The sequence below is a fragment of the Eublepharis macularius genome, chromosome 3, assembly GCF_028583425.1.
Source record: "Eublepharis macularius isolate TG4126 chromosome 3, MPM_Emac_v1.0, whole genome shotgun sequence".
NCBI lineage: Eukaryota > Metazoa > Chordata > Lepidosauria > Squamata > Eublepharidae > Eublepharis > Eublepharis macularius.
Window position 1 is genome coordinate 156462881 of NC_072792.1, and position 19451 is coordinate 156482331.

At 42.1% G+C, this 19451-nt stretch overlaps 1 protein-coding gene across 1 annotated transcript in view; it reads left to right on the forward strand.

Moving 5' to 3' along the window:
• The first annotated feature begins 839 nt into the window (after positions 1 to 839).
• Positions 840 to 19451, forward strand: part of SPATA13 (spermatogenesis associated 13) — a 54741-nt gene continuing 36129 nt past the window's right edge. The window contains exons 1-2 of the mRNA XM_054973524.1: positions 840 to 901; positions 3088 to 4899. Of these exons, the coding sequence (XP_054829499.1) occupies positions 3253 to 4899 (1647 nt within the window). The 5' untranslated portion in view covers positions 840 to 901; positions 3088 to 3252. The remainder of the gene's footprint in view (positions 902 to 3087; positions 4900 to 19451) is intronic.

The following is a 19451-nucleotide window of genomic DNA, read 5'->3' on the forward strand; positions in this document are numbered from 1 at the left end:
AGCTCTCCGCCTTCAGAACTCCCTTCTTCAGATGCTCAAAGTGATACCTTTGTTCTGATGAAGGGACCTCTGGCTCTGGAAAGCTCACACCCTGGAAATCTCGTGGGTCCCTCAGGTGCCACTGGACTCCAATCCCGCTACTCCCATCCGCTCCCCCTCTTAGCAGGATCTTCCGTCCGACCATCACCTGAGAGCCTCTCTTTGCCCAGCCCGGAAAAGGAGGCGGGAAAAAGCGACGCCTGGCTGAGCGAGCGTTTGCCGGCGGGGCCAGCGCTTTGAAAATGTAAATGGCTCTGCCAAGCGAGAGGCATTATCAATTTATCATGGAGCCCTTCCTCCCGCCGCTTCCTTAGCTGTCCCGCTGGGTCAAACTCCCGGCGTCTGGTGCAGATAAAAAGCGGGCAGGGATTCATGAGAGGCCAGAGAGGGGGGCATCTATAGGGGCGGGTGGGGACCTCGGACCGGCTCTGAGGAAAAAGGACAGGGGGCGAACCTTTCCTTCTCTGAAGAAAAAACGAGCCGAAGGAGGAGAGAGGATAGAAAAGCGCGGGGAGTCTTTTGAGCGCCACCTCGTTCTCGCTGCTTTCTCCCGAGCCAGCGGGTCCCTCTGACTGAGGCGCTTCGCCTTCCCGGCCAGCTACTTTCCTCCTTCCCCTCCCGCCCCGGCGCTCCTGCTGCTGCCTTGCTCTCCCCTCCCTCTGTTCCGGTGGCTACCATAGTGATGCGTGGAAGCGGATTAGCGCACACCCAGGGGGAAAGCAGCCGCCGCCGCCACGGGAGGAGGGGTGTGAGCTCCTCCTCCTCCTCCAGTGTCGGGGTGACGGACTGAGGAGGGCCCGGGGTGCCGCGCCTTCCGATTCGGCCGGCTGGACTTGCGCGCAGAAGTTTGTCGGCTTTCCAGGTAAACGGCTGCCGGTTTGGGGGAGGGCGGGCGCATGGCCGCCTTTGGCCCCGGGGAGCGCCTCAGGTCGAGCCGTTTTTATTTTGTGAGATGAAGAAAGGAGGAGGCGCTCCGGAGGCCAGCAGGTGCTTTTTGCCGCACAGAAAGTTATACGCGAGCTGAACTTCGGAACCCAAAGAGATGTGGAGGGATCCGTTGCCGGCTAGGGAGACAATGACTAGTTGAAGCAGTTTTTTAAAAAACCGGTAGGTTGGTAGCAATGGACCCTTATGGGGGGGCGTCTTTTTACATTGTATTTTTGCATTGTTTTTAGAGGTGTGGCTATCAACCAGATATACAGTGCAGTCCTAAACAAAGCAAAGTTTCAATGGGCTAGACTGGAGGATTGCACTGATAATGCAGTGTGTGGGGTAATCCCCCCTCCTTTCCCTTCTCCACATCTTTCATCTCCACCCTTTGCATTTTATTCTTTTGAAGTGTGTGTTTTTTATGTTGTGAAAACCATTAGCTTGACCCAGTCCCTGTCTTTACATTTAAAATCTAATCAGAATTAGAGGAGTGTAGGCTTGTGAGGGAATAGTGGAGTCTGAAGTTTCTTGCAGTATTGTGCTGGATCCATTTTAAAGCAGCCCCCTTGTAAATATTTAGATTGAAGTTAGCATTCGTGTGAACAAATTAGTTCTCTTGTGAATGCTTGAATAGAGTAGCATGGGGGTTAGTGGGTGAGATGTGAAGTGTCTCACTACCAAAGCACCACTATTGAAATATATTGTGTTCTTTTAATGGAATAAGATTCATATATAAATAAAAGAATGAACATACTAAGTCTGAGTTAAATTGTGAGATGGAAGGTATTATAAATTCCAAGTATTTGTATCACCCATGCATCACATATTGACTGTATCTTTCTTCAGGGAATGAAAACAAGATTGAAAAGCTTAATAATTGTTTGAATTTTTAGACTTCACTGTGGAATGTTAATGTGTAGCTTGTTTGTGTCTGTTGGTGGATGTTTCATTTTTAGTTTTTTCCCCCTATACACTTTCTACTATTCATTAAACTATGGACTGTGATGAAAATGCACTGTTTAAAGCCTGTGAACTTTTTGTCTTCTATTTCTTTGCACTGCCTCTTCACAGCTACTTGGGGGTGGGGGGGAGCTCTTCCTTTTACAGATTAGCCCAGACAGTTCACATGTTCAAAAGACTGCTCTCCAATGAGAAATGTTGATCTAGCAAGAGTGATTTATTTGCAGATCACCTTCCAGGATGCTCTCCATGCATGCAAAAGACTTGAGTGTGTGGAGTAAAGTTCTTTGTATCTACTTTGGACTGTGCACTCTATAGTCCTTGGTAGATCAAGTCCACATCACCTGACAGATGGTCAGTGTAATTGGGTTATGAATCCTGGCTCCCTTCCCCCTTTCTTCCCCAGTAGGTGATAGCTGCTGTCAGAATTGACTACACCAAATATATTAGAGCTAGTTTGGTGTAGTGGTTAAGAGCGTGCGACTCTAATTTGGAGAACCGGATTTGATTCCCCACTCCTCCACTTGAAGCCAGCTTGGTGACATTGGGTCAGTCACAGCTTCTAGGAGCTCTCTCAGCCTCACCCACCTCACAGGGTGATTGTTGTTGTGGGAATAATGATAACATACTTTGTAAATCGCTCTGAGTGGGTGTTAAGTCATCCTGAAGGGCCGTATATACATTGAATATTATTATTATTTGTGGCAAAGTGGTATGTGCAATGGCTAAAAATCTGAGGACCAAAGAAAGCGGACTTACAGTTTTTTACAGTACAATTCTAAGCAGAGTTACATTTTTCTAAATTCATGGATTTTGTTGGGCTTAGAAGGGTGCAACTCTGCTTAGGATCATATGGTTATTTGTAGTTCAGGCACAGTGATAGTGAATGGTGAAGTAAATTTAGTAGGAGCCTCAAATGAAGAAAAAATTCCATAGTTGTAGCTCCTCATGGTCTTTAGATTCTGCTTAGTAGCAGTAACCAAACTCATAAAGAACACATATTTATCATATAATTTCTTTATCTAATAGCTATGCTAATGTTGGTATCATTCTCAAAGCATTTCCTAACTCTATGAGAAAGCCTTGTTTTAGGAATGCCTTGTATATTATTTTGCTGTAGAGAAAAATGCTAAATGCTGGCTTTGTTTCTTGATGCAGGCTGTACAGACTTCTAGAGAATTAAATTTACCCTACAGATGTGAAAATAATAACTCCAAAAGATGCACAGCTGAAGAAGAACCTGGGTTTGGAGAGGATGAAGAAAGCCAAGTGTTGGATGTGAGTTGTAAAGCCCTCTGTCCTAATGCTTATGATACTGAAAACATGACAGCATGTCAGAATGGCTGTGGAAATGGCACCTCTGTCACCTGTATAGTCATGGATAATAAAGAATTACAGAACAACACTACCTCATTATTTCAAAATGGGGGATGCAACACCAGTGACAGTTGTGAAGATGAAGGACAGGGAAACAAAGTTAGCCCTTCCAAAATCATGCAATTTTTCTCCACTCCTCGGAAAAGATCTGGCTCCAATGTAGAAAGGCCCCGTTCCCTGATAGTTATGGGGAACCCCTCAACATGGAATGCTTTATCTTCCATTAGAAAAATGGGATCTTTCAAGAAGTTAAAATCTTCTGTTCTCCAAGGAATCCAAGCCAAGGAAGACTCTGACAACTTAAATGACAGCACATTGGGGAACGATACAAGAAAGCGTGTCCAAAATGGTACAGTGATGAGAGTTCAGACAAACAGGTATTCCTACTCAGGACCTCTACATGATTTGCACAGCACAGTAGATAATATTTTGGCTTCTGATAACTCTGATGGTGAGGAAAGTGATGACTCTTTCCTGAGGAACACTCGCCGATCACGCAGCATCAGGCGCGCCTATGGCATTGGCCGCATAAATTTACTAGACACAGATAAAATTCAGGATCATCAGAACAATACCAAAACAATATCCCCCCTCAGCCAGGAGTCCCAGATTTGTGAAATTGTAGTGAAAGATTGTGAAAGCAATGAAGTCATGTACAGGCGGAGCAAAAGTATAGATAATCTGAACTTTTTGAAAAAGAGCTCATTCAAACGGAAGTCCACCTCAAACCTCACCGACCTCAAAATTGCAAGTGAAAAGCAAACTCCACAGAGAACAACAAGCACTTCTTCAGCCGACTCAGATAAAACCAACAGGAACTCAGAGCGGAGATCAAAACGTTGGAAGAGCCCAATTAGAGCGAAGGATTTTGACAGAGTTTTGAAACTTGTCAGCAGTGTTGCTGACGTTGCCTTGAAGAAAGACAATCCTAAGAGGGAAACACCATCATCCAGTGAGCAGAACCAGAGGACAAGATCAAACAGCAGACTACATGACGATTACTCACGCCGGGTGTCTAGCAGCAATGAAAGTGACAGACGGAGGTGTCAGCCTCCCAAATGTAGCCCAGACTCTGCTTTTCCTGCAGCTAGTCTCCAAAGAAGCTCGGAGGATGACAGTGTTGGAACTGACACACTGAGCTGCAATACCAATAGTCACGGGATATCTTCCTGCGACACCCCAGATTCAGTATGTTCATCACCTCCCTTTAAGGATATTAGCCCAATTCCTAATGAAGTGTTTTATGAAGAGTCGGATGAACCAAAAAGTTCCATTCAGTTTACAGGCAGCACTGAGCATTCCAACATCCCTGCTAGACCTGCAGTCCCTAAGCCTCAGAGCCCTAGTGCTGAAAAGGTTAAGTGCAATATTAACTTCCATTGTCCTGATCAGTGCAGCACCTTGTCGCTCAGCTCAATGGAAAGTGAGGAAAGAGGGGAGGGGCCTTCTTCCAAGCTGGGGAAAAATACTGCTTGTTTCCAGGACTCTGTGCAAGCTGCATATTACGACGAAGCAAATGAAGATAGCGGCATCAGCAGCCACTCTCAGCTGAGCCTCAATTTAGCTCCGAGTGCTGATGAAAAGAAGGAAGAGGTAAGAAGAAAGCATCCCATATCTTTAGGGCAGGCAATAATACCCACATAAGCCCAAGCAATATATGTATGGATTCAGACATACTGGCAGGTGGCTTAGATAATTGCCATTTATCCCTGTCTTCAAGAATTATGTTTTGAAAGTGTTTCAAGTTGTTTTGCTTCCTGTGAACACGGATAAAGAAAGCATTAGAAAGAGACTGCCTGTGTACCTTTTCAAGGGCAGCTTTATTGCAATTTGCAACCTTACCTGCCTTGTGACAGAAGCGAGACAGAGCAGGATCCAGCTAGGAGAGTTCTTACTGGGGCCCTGGTAAGGTATACTTAGTGCAGCCACGTAGCGATTAGAGGTGTCAGGCTGGTGAGTGTCCTTGGAGTCAGTGCCAAACATGCTGAGAATTATACGTAAGGCTGCATGTTGCAGATGCTACGTACACAAACCTTAATGTGCCATTGCAGTTTTATTGTGCTTTGATGAGCAGCGCTGGTTGGTGTTTAAGTATGTATAGTTAGACTGGCAATGTAATGGTCTGATTATAAAATGGCAATTGGCGACATAACATGGTGGCAATAAATACCAAGTTGTCGTGGAATGGTTTTATTTTTTATTCATGTTAACTGTTTCAGGTGCTTTCCAAATCTTCACTTCCTCCTTTGACATCCCTATTCTACGTTGTGCCTAATTGCCTCACAATGATTAGTTCATTTCTTGCATATTGTGGTAATAGAGAAAGTGTTGTGGCTGTTTTTATTTTAGCATTTTCATCATATAAATACAGGCATTAATAGTTGCACATAACACTTTCAGATTCTTAGTTTTTAAATTCCAGCTTCTAGTCCTTGGGGATGTGGGAATTAGTTTAGAAGAGTGTCCAACAAAAGCTCAAATAGTAAGAGGAGGTATCATGGCTCAGCGGTAGAGCATATTCCGTCCATGCGTTGGGTCCTGGGTTCAGTCCCTGTATCTCCCCTTAAAGGCTCTGAGTCAAAAGGTTTTGGAAAAGATCATCTGATAACTGGCCAGGCACTGCCAGTCAGAACAGTATAAGCTGTATGGACTATTTGTCTGATTACATATAGCTGTAGTCAGAACTTCTCTGGTGCAGAGTGCAATTGCCTTGCAGCAGCACCTTGCATAATTTATGCTGTCTGCTTTTATTAATTTACTGTATTTATATCCCATCCTTGTAACAAAGAACATGCAGCCCTCCCGCCCCCCCACCCCGCCCCCCAATCCCTGGAAATTTGCAAATACTTTGAGTTGACTGAACTTTGGCAGCAGAGCCAGAGCTGTCAAGAACCACCTATAGACCCCAGACAGTGATTGGCCCCCTCCAACACATACACACCAACCAAACATCATGGACCTTTCTCGTCATCAGGAATGCCTGAATTTCATCCTCCTAGCCCTGCCCCCCAAGGAGAACGTTAAAAATATATATGCTTAATTCCCATTGCTTATTTCAAGAACATTATTTTTAGTAAAAGAGTATATGGAAGAATAGCAAAAGGAACTTGCATTATCTAACTCTAGTTTTCAGCTTAACTCAGGACTGACTCTTTAAAAAATGCTTCCTGTTTCCTGACTTGCAAAACATGCTAACAGCTATATCATTGCATTATTGCAGGAAGATTGAGCGATCCCCCCCAAGCTTCCTGTATACATTGAGCCCCCCCCCCCGCATCATCACCACCACCACTGTGACTATAATGCAACTGTTTTATAGATGACTAGCCTGGTGCATCATTTGTGTTTTCTTCAAAATACATCTTTGACTGAAGCTTTGTAAGGAGCAAGTGGAACTTTGTATAAGGTGATTCTCATGCAACTTCCACTTTCCATTTGTATTGTTATGCAAACTATCACAATATAGCATGACTCCAGAAATTACAAGTTATAGTTTTTTCATAGAGCTCAGTGTTTTGCCATGCCACTGTCGTTAGGTGTAGTTTTTGTAGTGTTTAACTGTAAATAGGCAGGCATCTTTATTCTGTTGGACAGTATATTTAACCTAAAATAGTTGATACTAAAAATGTGCAAATATAAAAGAAAGATCTACTTCCAGCGGTACAGATGAATCCAGTGATAACAGGAAGGGAGTGGGATGGGATACTCCATTCATAATCTACTTCAGAATGGGAAAGGATGAATGACTGTTGGGGCTTCAAAATGAAATCAGGCTTGAAATCAGCGAGTTTGCACATGCTTGTGTATTCTCACCTGTCCTAAAGAATACCATGCATAGAAGGTACAAATTCTACCCTTGGAATAGGCAGTGCAGCCTGGACAGATATACATAGAAATATCTCTCTCTCTCTCTCTCTCTCTCACCCACACCTATACCATGCCCCTTTGGGGAGCCGAGTATTTGCTTTGCTTGCAGACTTTTTTCACCTTTAAATAAACTTTATTCAAACAGAAAAATTGTACAACAGCTTAAAAACAACATACATCAGAAGTTAGAAATCAAAACATTGAAAGATGCTAAATATTAAAGTATACACAAGAATTACTAAGTCATTAAAGAACAATGGGTAAACTAAATTTACAATCATGGATAGAACTACAGCTAACATATCTACATCATAAAAGTAGGAACTGTTTGGGGTGAGTGAAATGGAATGTTGCCTCATTTCTTGTTATAAAGTCAGTTACAGGTTGCCATGTTTCATTAAAATCAGAGATACATTAGTCTGACTCGATCTGCTTTTGTTGATCTAGAATTGTCTCCGTTACAAATATGTCCCATATCTTCTTGTACCAATCAGATAACAAAGGCAGTTTCCTGCTCTTCCAAGCTGCCACAATGTGTTTGGAGACATTCTGAGGTTCTACTACTAGCACTTTCAATTAAAAAAATAGTCTATAGCAAGTCTTGGAAAGATCAGAACTGCAGCTAATCAGAATACAATAATGGGCTAGATGGACACTGATAGCCTTATTCTATACAAAGCCACTTCGTATGTTCATGTTTTGAAAACTCTGTTTTACTGTATCCAGAACCAGATTTTCTGGTTTATAATTTCTGTTCTAAATGATATTCTTTGTTATGTGTTTTGGTGGAGAAGGGCAAAGGAGTCATAAATATAAATCAGTAAGCTATTTTGCATCCACATGACCAAGAAACATTTTTTAAAATGACAACTGAACAGCTCAGCATTCTTGATTCTGGAAAAGAATACAGATAATTGATCTCTGTGGTTGCACGTGTACGTGCAGATGAATCTCTGTGCTCACCTTGAGGCTGCAAGAGAATGATACAGTTTTCATAGTCAGTGAATGTGCAAACTCTTGCCTGGAAGCTGATTAAAGAGATAAGAAATTAAACCAGCTGTTGATTTATTCTGTCAAGTACATCTTTTGGAAAGATCCTGGGACAAGACAGCAGTTTGATGGACATAGATCCAGAGGAGTTAGCCGTGTTAGTCTGTAGTAGCAAAATCAAAAAGAGTCCAGTAGCACCTTTAAGACTAACCAATTTTATTGTAGCATAAGCTTTCGAGAATCAAGTTCTCTTCATCAGATGCCTGATCAAAACTGATCAGGCATCTGATGAAGAGAACTTGATTCTCGAAAGCTTATGCTACAATAAAATTGGTTAGTCTTAAAGGTGCTACTGGACTCTTTTTGATTTTTCAGTTTGATGGAGAAGTCCATTTGTGTTCTCAAACTGCCATCTAGTGGTGACATACCATAAAACCAGAGGTGCTGCGTTTTCCAGGTTTTTTCTAGAATCCCTTTGAACCATAGGCTTACTTGCACTTCCTGGGATTTCTGACTCCCCCCCCCCCCCGCCGCCACTTCTTTGTGTATCAGAACTGTCCCTTGTGTTTCTAGAGCAGAATCTGAGACAGATTTTTAAGGGAGATCGGTGTTCCAAAGCTCCACTGTACATGCTGAGTTAGTTGTCCACTTCTCTGAATTGCAGAACTATGGCATAAAGATTGAACTTTGGTTTGGAAAAAAAGAACATTTTATTTTTGTTTGCTTTATTTTTCTTTTTCCTTGGCAAAATATGCTGCATTATATGTTCTGTAAATCACCATATACATAATTTTTCAATAAACAATAATGCATATATTGACCTATCTTCATGCAACTGTGTTGCAGTTACTCTGAATACAATCCTGATGGAGGAAAAAAAACCTGTTTGTTAATAATAGTAGTTATTGTTTGCAATCTAGCACAAGTTTAGCACTCGTACTATGCACAGAATTTTAACTGTAATATATTATTTGCAGCACAGAAACAATTTTAATGAAATGATATAGATGTGTGATTTAAAAGTATGAAGTATATGCTACCATATTCAACTTCTGTAGAAGTGTAGTCAAATAATTTCCAGTTTTCAAATAGCAATACCAGATGAACAGTTGCTGGATATTGAAAGGTGATAGAAAAAGAAGGCTAGGTATATGCTCCAATTCTTGAGTGATATGCTATGAAATCCTGAGCAGAGTTCCTCCAGTCTAAGCCCATTGAAATCTGTTTAGGATTGCACTGCTAATCTCAGCAACAATCCCAATTTCTACATAAATATTTATGTTCCCAGTTCAGAGAGCTGCATAGTGAGAGAGAATGAATGGAACCACTTTATAGAGGAGAGAGTCTGGAAGTGAGAACCCCATCATGTGTGACCTTAGGTGTATGCACAATCAGTCTGCCACAAAAAAGGCAGTTGGACAGATCAAGAAAGCACACGTATATATTGGTGTGAGCCTCGGTTCAGTGGCAGAGCATTCATTTTGTATGTAGAAGGTCCTAGGTTCAGTGCACAGCACTTCTAGTTAAAGAATCAGGTAGCAGAGGAATGAAAGATTTCTTCCTGAGACCATGCAGAGCTGCTGCCAGTCAGAGCAGACAACATTGTCCTTGATAGACCAGCAATCTGACTCAGTCTAAGGCACCTTCATGTGTTCATGTCATGTCCTAGGGAAAGATGGCAATCACTTCCAACAGTGAAAGAGATAAGTAGCATAAGCCAGGACAACCAATGGTCAAGTTGCAGAAGCAGCAGGACTGAAGGGCCAGAGTCAAGTAATGTAGTCCAAGACAGGGAGGAAGTTGAATACTAAAAGGTTGATGTGTAAGGGAAGGAAGGAGGAGCATAGCCTAGTAGGGTCTTCTCTCCGGAGATAGAAAACAGATTCTGAGAGCAGGACTTTATAGGAAAATGTACAAAGGGCCTAGTCACTAAGATGGAGAATTGGTGGAAAATTCCAACATCTTGATAATTTTCACTGATCATTCAATAGATTGCATCTTGTATTGATGCTTCATGGTAGAAACAGAGCACTGGTGGCACAGAAAGTGAGGTGCAAGGAGCCTGGTTGCTGCAAGCCCTGGTCAAATATACATCTGATGCATCTCTGGTATGCAAGTATCTGGTAGCAGATGATGCACTCTGTGTGTGTGTGTGTGCGTGGCAGCCTTGCCATATATACATGCACTAAGCCTGTGCCTCTGCCTGAGGTTACTAATATGTAATATTGACACAGTACCAAAACTTTTTCTATAGTCACAATCCAGCTGTTGTCATCTTGGGTTTGTTACCCCTCTCTACACAAGTAGGAAATGTCACGTTTTTCCTCTATCTTGGACCTTACGTTGTGGTGGAGATTCAAGCACTATTCTTTCACAACATTTTAATCTTTTCACTACCTGTGTATCCACTTGTGTTGACAGCTGATATTTATCTTGCTATTATTTATTAATAGCACTTGTGACAAGAGGATATCCAACAAAATTTTTAAAAATACATTCAGAGCAAAGTATTTGAAGTGCACACTATGATTTTTTTAAAAAATAGCATAACTAAGTAGCAATAAAAGGATCCCTAAACGTAAATCAAGTGAATGTCGGCAAATGCTTTAAAAAATAGAAACATTTTTATCTTTTTTTTATAATTTTTTTTTATTTTCATAACTACAAGACACTACACCAGACTATCACAAGGAAAGGGGAGAGGGAAGGGACAAAGGGGGGTGGAAAAAGAAAAGGGGGGGGGAAATGAACTACAAACACTAAACACTACACTTCAATGTTTCCCTTCATACTGTCGTAATACAAAAATAGCTCCATAGAGTAATGATGGAGTGGTTAATCATACAGAGAATAAACATTTCAAATTCTGATTAAACTTTCCTCCCCCTTCTAGGTCCCGGACGCAGTTCTCTCTGTGCAACTGCTGTTGCGATGCTCTCCTCCTCCCCCCCCCTCCGGCTCCTCCTTTTCTTCGTTCTTGGTGCAGCAGAGTTCTGGGTTTTTATTCTCAAAATCCTTTAGTTGATCTTCTGATAATATCTTATAGGCCGGATCTTTATATCTGAACCATATTCCTTCCGGGAATAACCATTTGTACTTTATTCCATGGTCCCTCAGAAGAGCTGCAAACTTTTTATATTTAAAACGCCGTTTCCGGACTAGAAATGGAACGTCCTTCAAAATCTTGACTTTCAAACCCATAAAGTCCAAATCCGCATTGTATGAGTTATATAGGATGGTGTCCCGAATCTTTTTAGATGAAAAGTCAATAATGATCTCACGAGGCAACTGTCGCTTTGTTGCATATTTTGAAGAAGCCCGACGGACCTCCAAAATGGCGCTTTTAACCTCTTCTTTAGTCGTCCTCGCGGGTGTCGCCAGTAGTTCCGAGACCAAATCCCACAGATCCTCATTTTCCTCCTCTTTCACGTTTTGGAGACGCAAAATTGTCTGCGTTCGTTCCACCTGTAGCCCGATCAGCTGGTTCTCCACCAACTTCAGCTCCTTTTATGTAGCCTTCACAAGTGACCCCGCTGCTGCCTTAATGGTTTTCACCTCGCTTTCAATTAAGCCCACCCTTTGATCAGTTTTGTTCAGCTTGTCAACAAAGGGTTTTATGGCTTCCACCACCGCCCTGCGCACCAACTCTTCGAGCGACTCCCCCTTCAAAGTAGCCGAGATTGACTTACCGAGAGCGGGACTTTGCTTCTTTGCTGCCATTTGGGGGGGGGGCGCCAACAAAATTCTGGAACTCAACGAAGGGGAAGAGCGAGTCTTCTTCAGATCAACCTCTCCTTCACAAACGCTTGTAAAACAGAAGGGATTCGCTTGTTTACAGGCTTCCGCCTGTTTCTTTTACTTGCCGTTTCTCGTTGCCCGGCGGCACTCGAGGCGCCGCACACATCTGCCGGCCTCCATAGGGACAAACGGGAAATTCCCCCCCCCGCATTGATTTCGGGGAGTTCTTCCCGCCGCGTCCCGGACCCTGGCTCCCTCCCTGGGAGTCCTGGGGGCTAATCCTTGCGGATCAGCCGCCCGGTCAGGGTGCCCGGTCGTTTCCTCCCGGACCAGCCGAGAGGAGCGTCCGGCATGGCTGAGAAAACGAAACCGAATCCCAAAAAAAATAGAAACATTTTTATCAAATGAGAAAATTACAATGTAAAGATAATGACCAAATCTCTTTAAGCAGAGCAGAGAGAGACAGGTTCAAATCCTCATTCATCCATGAAGCTCACTGAGTGACTGCTGCTCAGGCTAATTTACTTCACTGGGATGAGGGGAGCATGAACACTGGTTTGAGCTCTTTGAGCTGCTTCTCCACATGTGCCACAGTCACAATTTGAATCTGGCATCATGCAAACAGGAATTGAGAAGCACCTGCAACTCACTTGTGATGTTACACAGCATAGAGACTCTGGATGCAACTGGTGTTCTCCATAGTGTGTGACCCAGCATTTGCACAATGCCTGTTTTTTAAAAAAATTAAACTACAGAATTAAACGATTGGTTCAGTAGATGTCACTGTAACTCTTAGCTTAGCCTTATTAAGGGAGAGGTTTGGTTAAACTTTCAAACCTGTTGCTGTTTGTAAGGCAGATACCATATCCAGCAAACACATGAAACATCCATTCATAAACTTACTGATAGAGGCCATCTGCCTGTATCTCAATAGCTTCTCCTTTCAGTTTATTAGCCTGATGCAGGGAGACAGCAAAGTAAAGTTTAGCATTATCAGTTCTGAACGTGGAGTCACATTGCCTGGACTCTTATCCTCAGAAGCATTGGTGATAAAACTCATTTATGTGACTACAAGGCTCACCCATGTTTACATTCCCGCTATGATATATAGTACGTAGGCTTGCCTCCCCGCAAGGAACTCGCAGTACGGTCCCAAGCAGAGGTACATCAGGAGAAAGTAAACGCTGCTTAGGATTGGACTATGAGTTCCGTATTGTGAACTTAGAGTGAGTATAGTAGTTGGAGTGTCCGACTAGGATCTGGGAGAGCCAGGCTGGAATCCCTGTTCTGCCGTGGAAGCTTGCTGGGTGATCTTGGGTCAGTCACACACTCTCAGGATAAAATGGAGGAGAGGAGAACAATGTAAGCCACTTAGAGTCCTCATTGGGGAGAAAAGTGGGTTATAAATAAAGTAAACAAAACTGCACTGCAAGTGCTATACACTGTAGGTGCTGTGATGTCTTAAGTATCAGAACATTACCAGTACATTATTATAATACACCAGCCTTGCAGTGTATTAAATGAGGATGCTTTACTGGCTTGGACATTTGCATATTGGGGGAGGTGAGTTTTGCCTCCTCCCACCCCCCATGGTGCTCCTGGGGGGGTCTCTTGTCTTCCAGGAGTGGCATTTTGGGTGGCAGCATGAAGGGGAAGGCGAGGAAATGTTGATCTACAGACGGAAATCCGTTCTGTTTGTGAAAATTATTAGTGGATCCAAGCCATGGTTCATCTCTCCTGTTCCATGAGTGATTTGGAAATAAGTAGGGAAGAGGAAAAAGCCTAGTAATTGCCTTTGGGTGTAATTCTGTACCAGCTCTGAGCTAAACAGAGCGCAGAGCAGTCTTGCAAAAGAAGTCGGTATAGCCTCTCATTGAGGTGTATCTGCTCGGTGTGCTTCTGTCATGCTAAGTAAACCTTGTTGCTTGTCCCTTACATTGGAGACAACTCCATTCCCCTCGCCTTACGGCATCCATGCCTATACTAACATAATTTCATCTCAACAGAAGCTCTTGAAATGGTTAACCTCAAATTATTTGCCTGTTATCTTAAAAGTATTTTGTTTGAGGAATAGATAATAAACAATAGTTCTCATCAGAGCTGTTTTAAGCCATCTGGAGTGTGGGAGGCAAGGCTGTTTCTGCAACTTAGGTTATGAATCTATCAGCTCTTTGTTTCTCATCAGACCAAAATGCAACATTAAAGGCATTAATTTAATAATGGCGTTCCTGTCTCAGAAGATTAGAGAAGTGACCAGAGCAAAAAGAAATCTTTTGGCCCATTAATGATAGCATTGTTCTTTTTCTTGCATTCTGCCTTAGCAGCTTTGGATGTTAAGAAGGTTGCATTCCTTGGCACATTCATCCACCAAAAAAGACGATGAAAAGTGCATGGGAATCAGAGAGCTGAAAGAGAACGTATCTGAAAAAAAGGGCTAACTCAAAGAGTGCAACAAAGAGAAAACAGGCACTGTATTGGACTACGGGGGTGCTGAAATGGAAAGTCCTGAAGATCCCAGAGATATTGAATGCTAGGAATTAATTCATTACTCTGAGGAGACTCAGTTTGGGAATATCTTTGTCTGCTTGATGCCAACCCTGAATGCAGAGAGTTATATCAGTATGCCATACCATGAAAAATGCTAATGGATGTGTTTGTGTTCTCATGAGCTTAAAACGGGAACACTTGAAATATTGTGATGCAACAAATAAGATCTTTGAAGAACATCTAGCCATAAACTCTTGGAAAAGAAGATACTCGCTATCTCCTGGGAGGAACAAATGAATTTGATCTGGAGTTCTCATGTTATCCAAACCAGCAGTTAGAAGAGTTTCATTTTAATAGTTTGAACTTGGAGACAAAAACACTCACTTAAGTTGGAGCTGAATGGGTTTGGCTACAAGAACTAGATTATTTCATCAAGGTAATGGTTGCATCACATAAGATCTCTCCCCAATAAGGCTGAGCTATGGTTTGCAGTACAAGGACCTCAGGATCGATCCTGCTTAAATTAAGGATGATGGATCTATATGTTTGCTATAGAAATAATAATTTTGATGTTAGTAATTTTGGATCTTGAGCTATCAGCGCATGTCAGAGTTGCATTACCATAACCAACTACAGGCAAGGTGTGTTGGCTTGGATCCACTGGAGTTCTTTCATGGATGGAAAGATTTCCATCTGCAGAGTATAACTTTCTTGTCTCCTATTGCAGCCCCAAATGACCCTTGAAATGATGTTCCTGCCTGTGATATTTGGGTGTGGGGGGGATGCACTTTTGACTGAAATGGAAGAAGAGGCAAGAAAGACACATTCCACAGGTAGAAATCCTTCTGTCCATGGAAATGCTTCGGTGGATCCAAAGCATTAACACTGAGGTTCTGTTCAATACAACATATTTATAACAACATAAACGTTCATTAATTTTGTTATCCTTTGCAGTTCATTAGGCAGGCTGAATTTCTGTAAACATTCTGAAGTGTACTAGGCCAACCATATGATACAGTAAGCAGTTGGTTTAAGGCAGCAAATTCCAGATGGGGCACCTTTATTTTTTACGAATGTCTCTTCCTTTTTCAGTACCTGTGAATATTGCTTCAGAGCAAGGTGTGTGTGTGTGTGTGCGCGTGTGAGAAAGAGAGAGATGCAGATGCCTACACACTTTTTTTCATTTCAAATGTGAAAATGTTTCAGTTTGTCGCTGGGAAAGTGGGTGAATCAGGTGGATTTTGATTTGATCATAGGCTACAGTTCTTTTATTCTAAGGCTACACATAATTGTACACACATTTAAGCTTAATTTTTATCTTTCCTCCTACCTTGACCTCTTGCTGTTCTTTTTCTCTAGTTTTAGAAGTTTTCAGCAGGAATTTCCTTTATTCATATAAAGCTCAGAGTACAGTCCTGATGTTTTGTACACAAAGGGGCTAGTATACACAAAATGTTAAACCATCAAGCATTGAAGGAACTATTCAATTTCTCAATTAACTTTTGTACAGGTATGAATGCCAGACATTAGAACTCTGCATGTAGGCATGATAATTCCCCCCCCCCTATACACACACCCTCTTTTATGGTGGAAATCAAAGGAGGAATAGCATTCAGAGTTCCTAGCACAATTTTAGTTGGTAGCATGACAAGAATTCAAGGGGCTGTCATACCAGATGTGGGCCAGCTTCAATAGAAATGTGCATCTGACAATTCAGATATAGTTTATGAAGACTTTAAACCACACCTTTGCAGGTACACAAAGAGCTGATTCATACAAACATACACAACATGCATACACATCTCTGAGCTCATTGATACATGCATTCATCACTTGATGACTGCAGTATCTGACAATGATGTGTCACATGTAGCATCTTCCTACAATGCAGGAAAATCCAAGTTCAGTTCATAGCATCTCCACTTGAAACTATTTTGGGTAGCAGATGTGAGAAAAGACCTATGCCCAAGACCTTGGAATGTCTCTGCCAGTCAGAGAAAATGGTATTGGAAGAGATGGATCAATAATCTACTTAAACATAAGGCAGCTTCATGTCTTGGGTCAATGGAGCCTTGCCGAGGACAGAGCATCATGAGATCATCAAGCAGGAGGGGGAGCCTTTAAATGGATTTAATTTTGTGGAAAGAGGGACCTTCTGGGATCAGCCAGTCCTAGTATAAAAAAAATAGATTTGGGGGCTGAGCCTAGACAAAATGTAGCTGAGCTTAGAGAAGAGCAAGTTATAAAGAGCTTACTTGCTGGGAGTGGGCATTCAGAAGTTTGGAAGGAGGGAGCATTTGTGAGGAATTACTGGAAGGGCTGGGTGTGGAACAGGGAACTAAAAAGGGATTTTTGTGGAATTAACTTGAAGCAAACAGAAGTCAATGATGTATCAGGAAGCTGTAGTCAGTCCTTATTAAGGGAAATGTGGTCTCCTCATGCTCAAGTGCACTGTTCCTCAGTTATTCCAGGACTCAGCCTTGGTCCTTAAAAAGATCGTATCCCTGCTATGTTCTAGCACAAATGAAACTCTGAGCAGGGCATGGATTTAAGACTTGCGTTGGTTTTGTTTACAGTAAATTTGTATGTGCACAGAAGTCCCTTTGCTGAGAAATGGGGACTTGAGTGAAATATGGGGCTTAAAAAAAGAGGCATAGTCAATAATTAGATAGCCATTTAGAAAGTGGGACTTAAAGAAAAGATCCTGCACTGCTCAGGGACCTGTGGAGTGGTGTTTTAGTGTTCGTGGTTTAGGCTGAACTTCTGAGGGAAATTTTGGATACTGTGTTAGGGAAGTAAGTAGCTGGGGTGGGGGGGGTGGGGTGGGGGTTTGAGTCGGTAGGAATTTATCAGTCCAAAAATTTGTCTGCAGATTTGTAACATAACCCACACACATACAATCCTATCTCATACGTGCAGCATTATAAGTCATAGTTCTGTGCTTTCTGAAATGATGTATCATGGTAATAGAGGTTTGTGGGTAGATTGGCCACCTTGACTTTTGGGCACCACTTCCCCAATGCTTGTCCCTCAGCATATGCAACAGATAAGTTTTCTCACAGAGGGCACAAGACCGTTCCTTACTCAAAGGTGGACGACTGAATGTGTGGTAATTTAGGAATTCTCCCTGTGAAGGAATCCTTTGTGGCTCTGGTTCACACATTCTGTTTCCCCAAGCCAGGTGACCTCCTTTGAATATTATGCAATGTTTGCTCATTGTGCAAACTGAGTACGTTGTGCTATCCATCAGTTGCTTTGTGTCGCCTCTTAACTGCCATAAAAAATGGTGTTGGAGGGCGTGTTTTGGGGGGCATGTCGAAGAAAGATTATAGAAAACCTGACTTTACTTAATCCTTTGCACATGCAAGAATTTGCTCAGGATCTCTTCTGAGCAAACAGAAGAGATCTGTTCTGCGAGAACAGTAAAGTTTGTCCATCTTCTAATTTTGTTGCTCCGGCAGCACGTTGTTCTGCTTCTGTTCGATTAACGTACAGGTAGAAGCTCCAATGTAGGAGGTTTGTGTTTGCTTTTGTTTCAGGTCTTGATCCTTGTTAAAAACTAAATACGCATGCACAAACAGCCCTTGGCTGGTACTGTTCAGCCTTAGTAGAAGTGGAAAGTCCTCACAGTCAGCTGAAGCAAGATTTGGGCGGCTGTTCTGTAGACACACCTACTTGCTGTTGATTTCCGTTGGGTTTCACTGGTTTCCTTCTCTGACAGTGAAGCATGAATAGGATTGCAGCCTTAAAGTTTAATCTTAAATTATTCTGAAGTAAATCCTATCCATTTAAATCGGACTGATTTCCAAACAAGTATGCATAATATACTGCATCCTCAAAACTTCCGCTACATAAATTCGGCCAAAAACTGACCTTACATTTTGCCTTCTGTCTTCAGGTCTACTAGTGCTATCCTAAGCACGGTTATACCTTTCTTAATCTATTGAAGTCAGTGACCTTAGAAGGATATAACTCTACTTAGAATTGCACTGCTAGAGACTTGCTTTAAAAAAAAAAGTTAGACTCCAGGGCAGCTTATAGATCAAATGGGTATTTGGTAGTATGCCCAGATTCTGATAAAGCCTGGCTAGCCAGTCGATATGGCACTTTTGTTTCTGCGTTAAGCAATGAACGAGTAGTTTAAGTGAATCCAAGAATTCAACGAGACTTGCACATATTAAATCAGAACTGAATATTCTCTTAATTCTGCTACTGTAATTTGGACGTAATGCTGTAGGCTGTAATCACTCCAATTGCTCGTCAAGTTTTATTGCTTAAGATAGAGCAATGAACAGCATGCCAGGAGAGAACATGTGACGTGTTCTTTACCTTAGTTTAAAGGTACAAGGTCACGGAAATGAACACTATGTCCAGCTAGCTACGTTAAAAGTCCTGCTTGTTCTTGTGGCTCTTTTGTGAAATCAAGTGAAAACGGCATCAGAATGACTTTAGTCTACTCTTTGATGTTTCAATGTGTGTGCAGGGCTCCGCTGTCCATGTCTGATGACAAGGTAGGTTCCAGCAAAACTGCTTAGTATTTGATTTCTGCCAAGATGCATAATTTGAAGGCCAGTCATTAGCTGGTGCAAAGCAACGTAACTCACTAGAAAACTTTAGCAGAGTTATTCAGATTTCTACCAGGTGATAGATCTGTTTGAAGAAAATAGTGAGTGATGCAAACTGTGTGGCTCTTTGATGCTCTGTGTGGCTCTGTGTGGTTCTATGAAATGAACATAGAACAAGGATGGCAATCGCAAAGAAGCTTTCTTAAAATCTCCCAAAACTTTATGAGTCAGCTCAGCACTGTGCTGTGTGAAGTTGAGTTCTTACAGCTTCCCTGGAGATATATTTTGAATAGGCACAGAGTAAGAATTAGTGAACAATATTTCATTTTTTTGTTCTTAAAGTAATTCTTCATTATGAACAAAGATTCTTGTTTTTTACAGAGGTAGGAAAATATAATGTTTTAATAGTATGGGTTAAAGCAAATGGGGTGCACCTGAGAACTCCACTGGGATGAGTGGAGCTCACCTGCCCCCTTCTTGTTGTTATCCCAAGTGTGA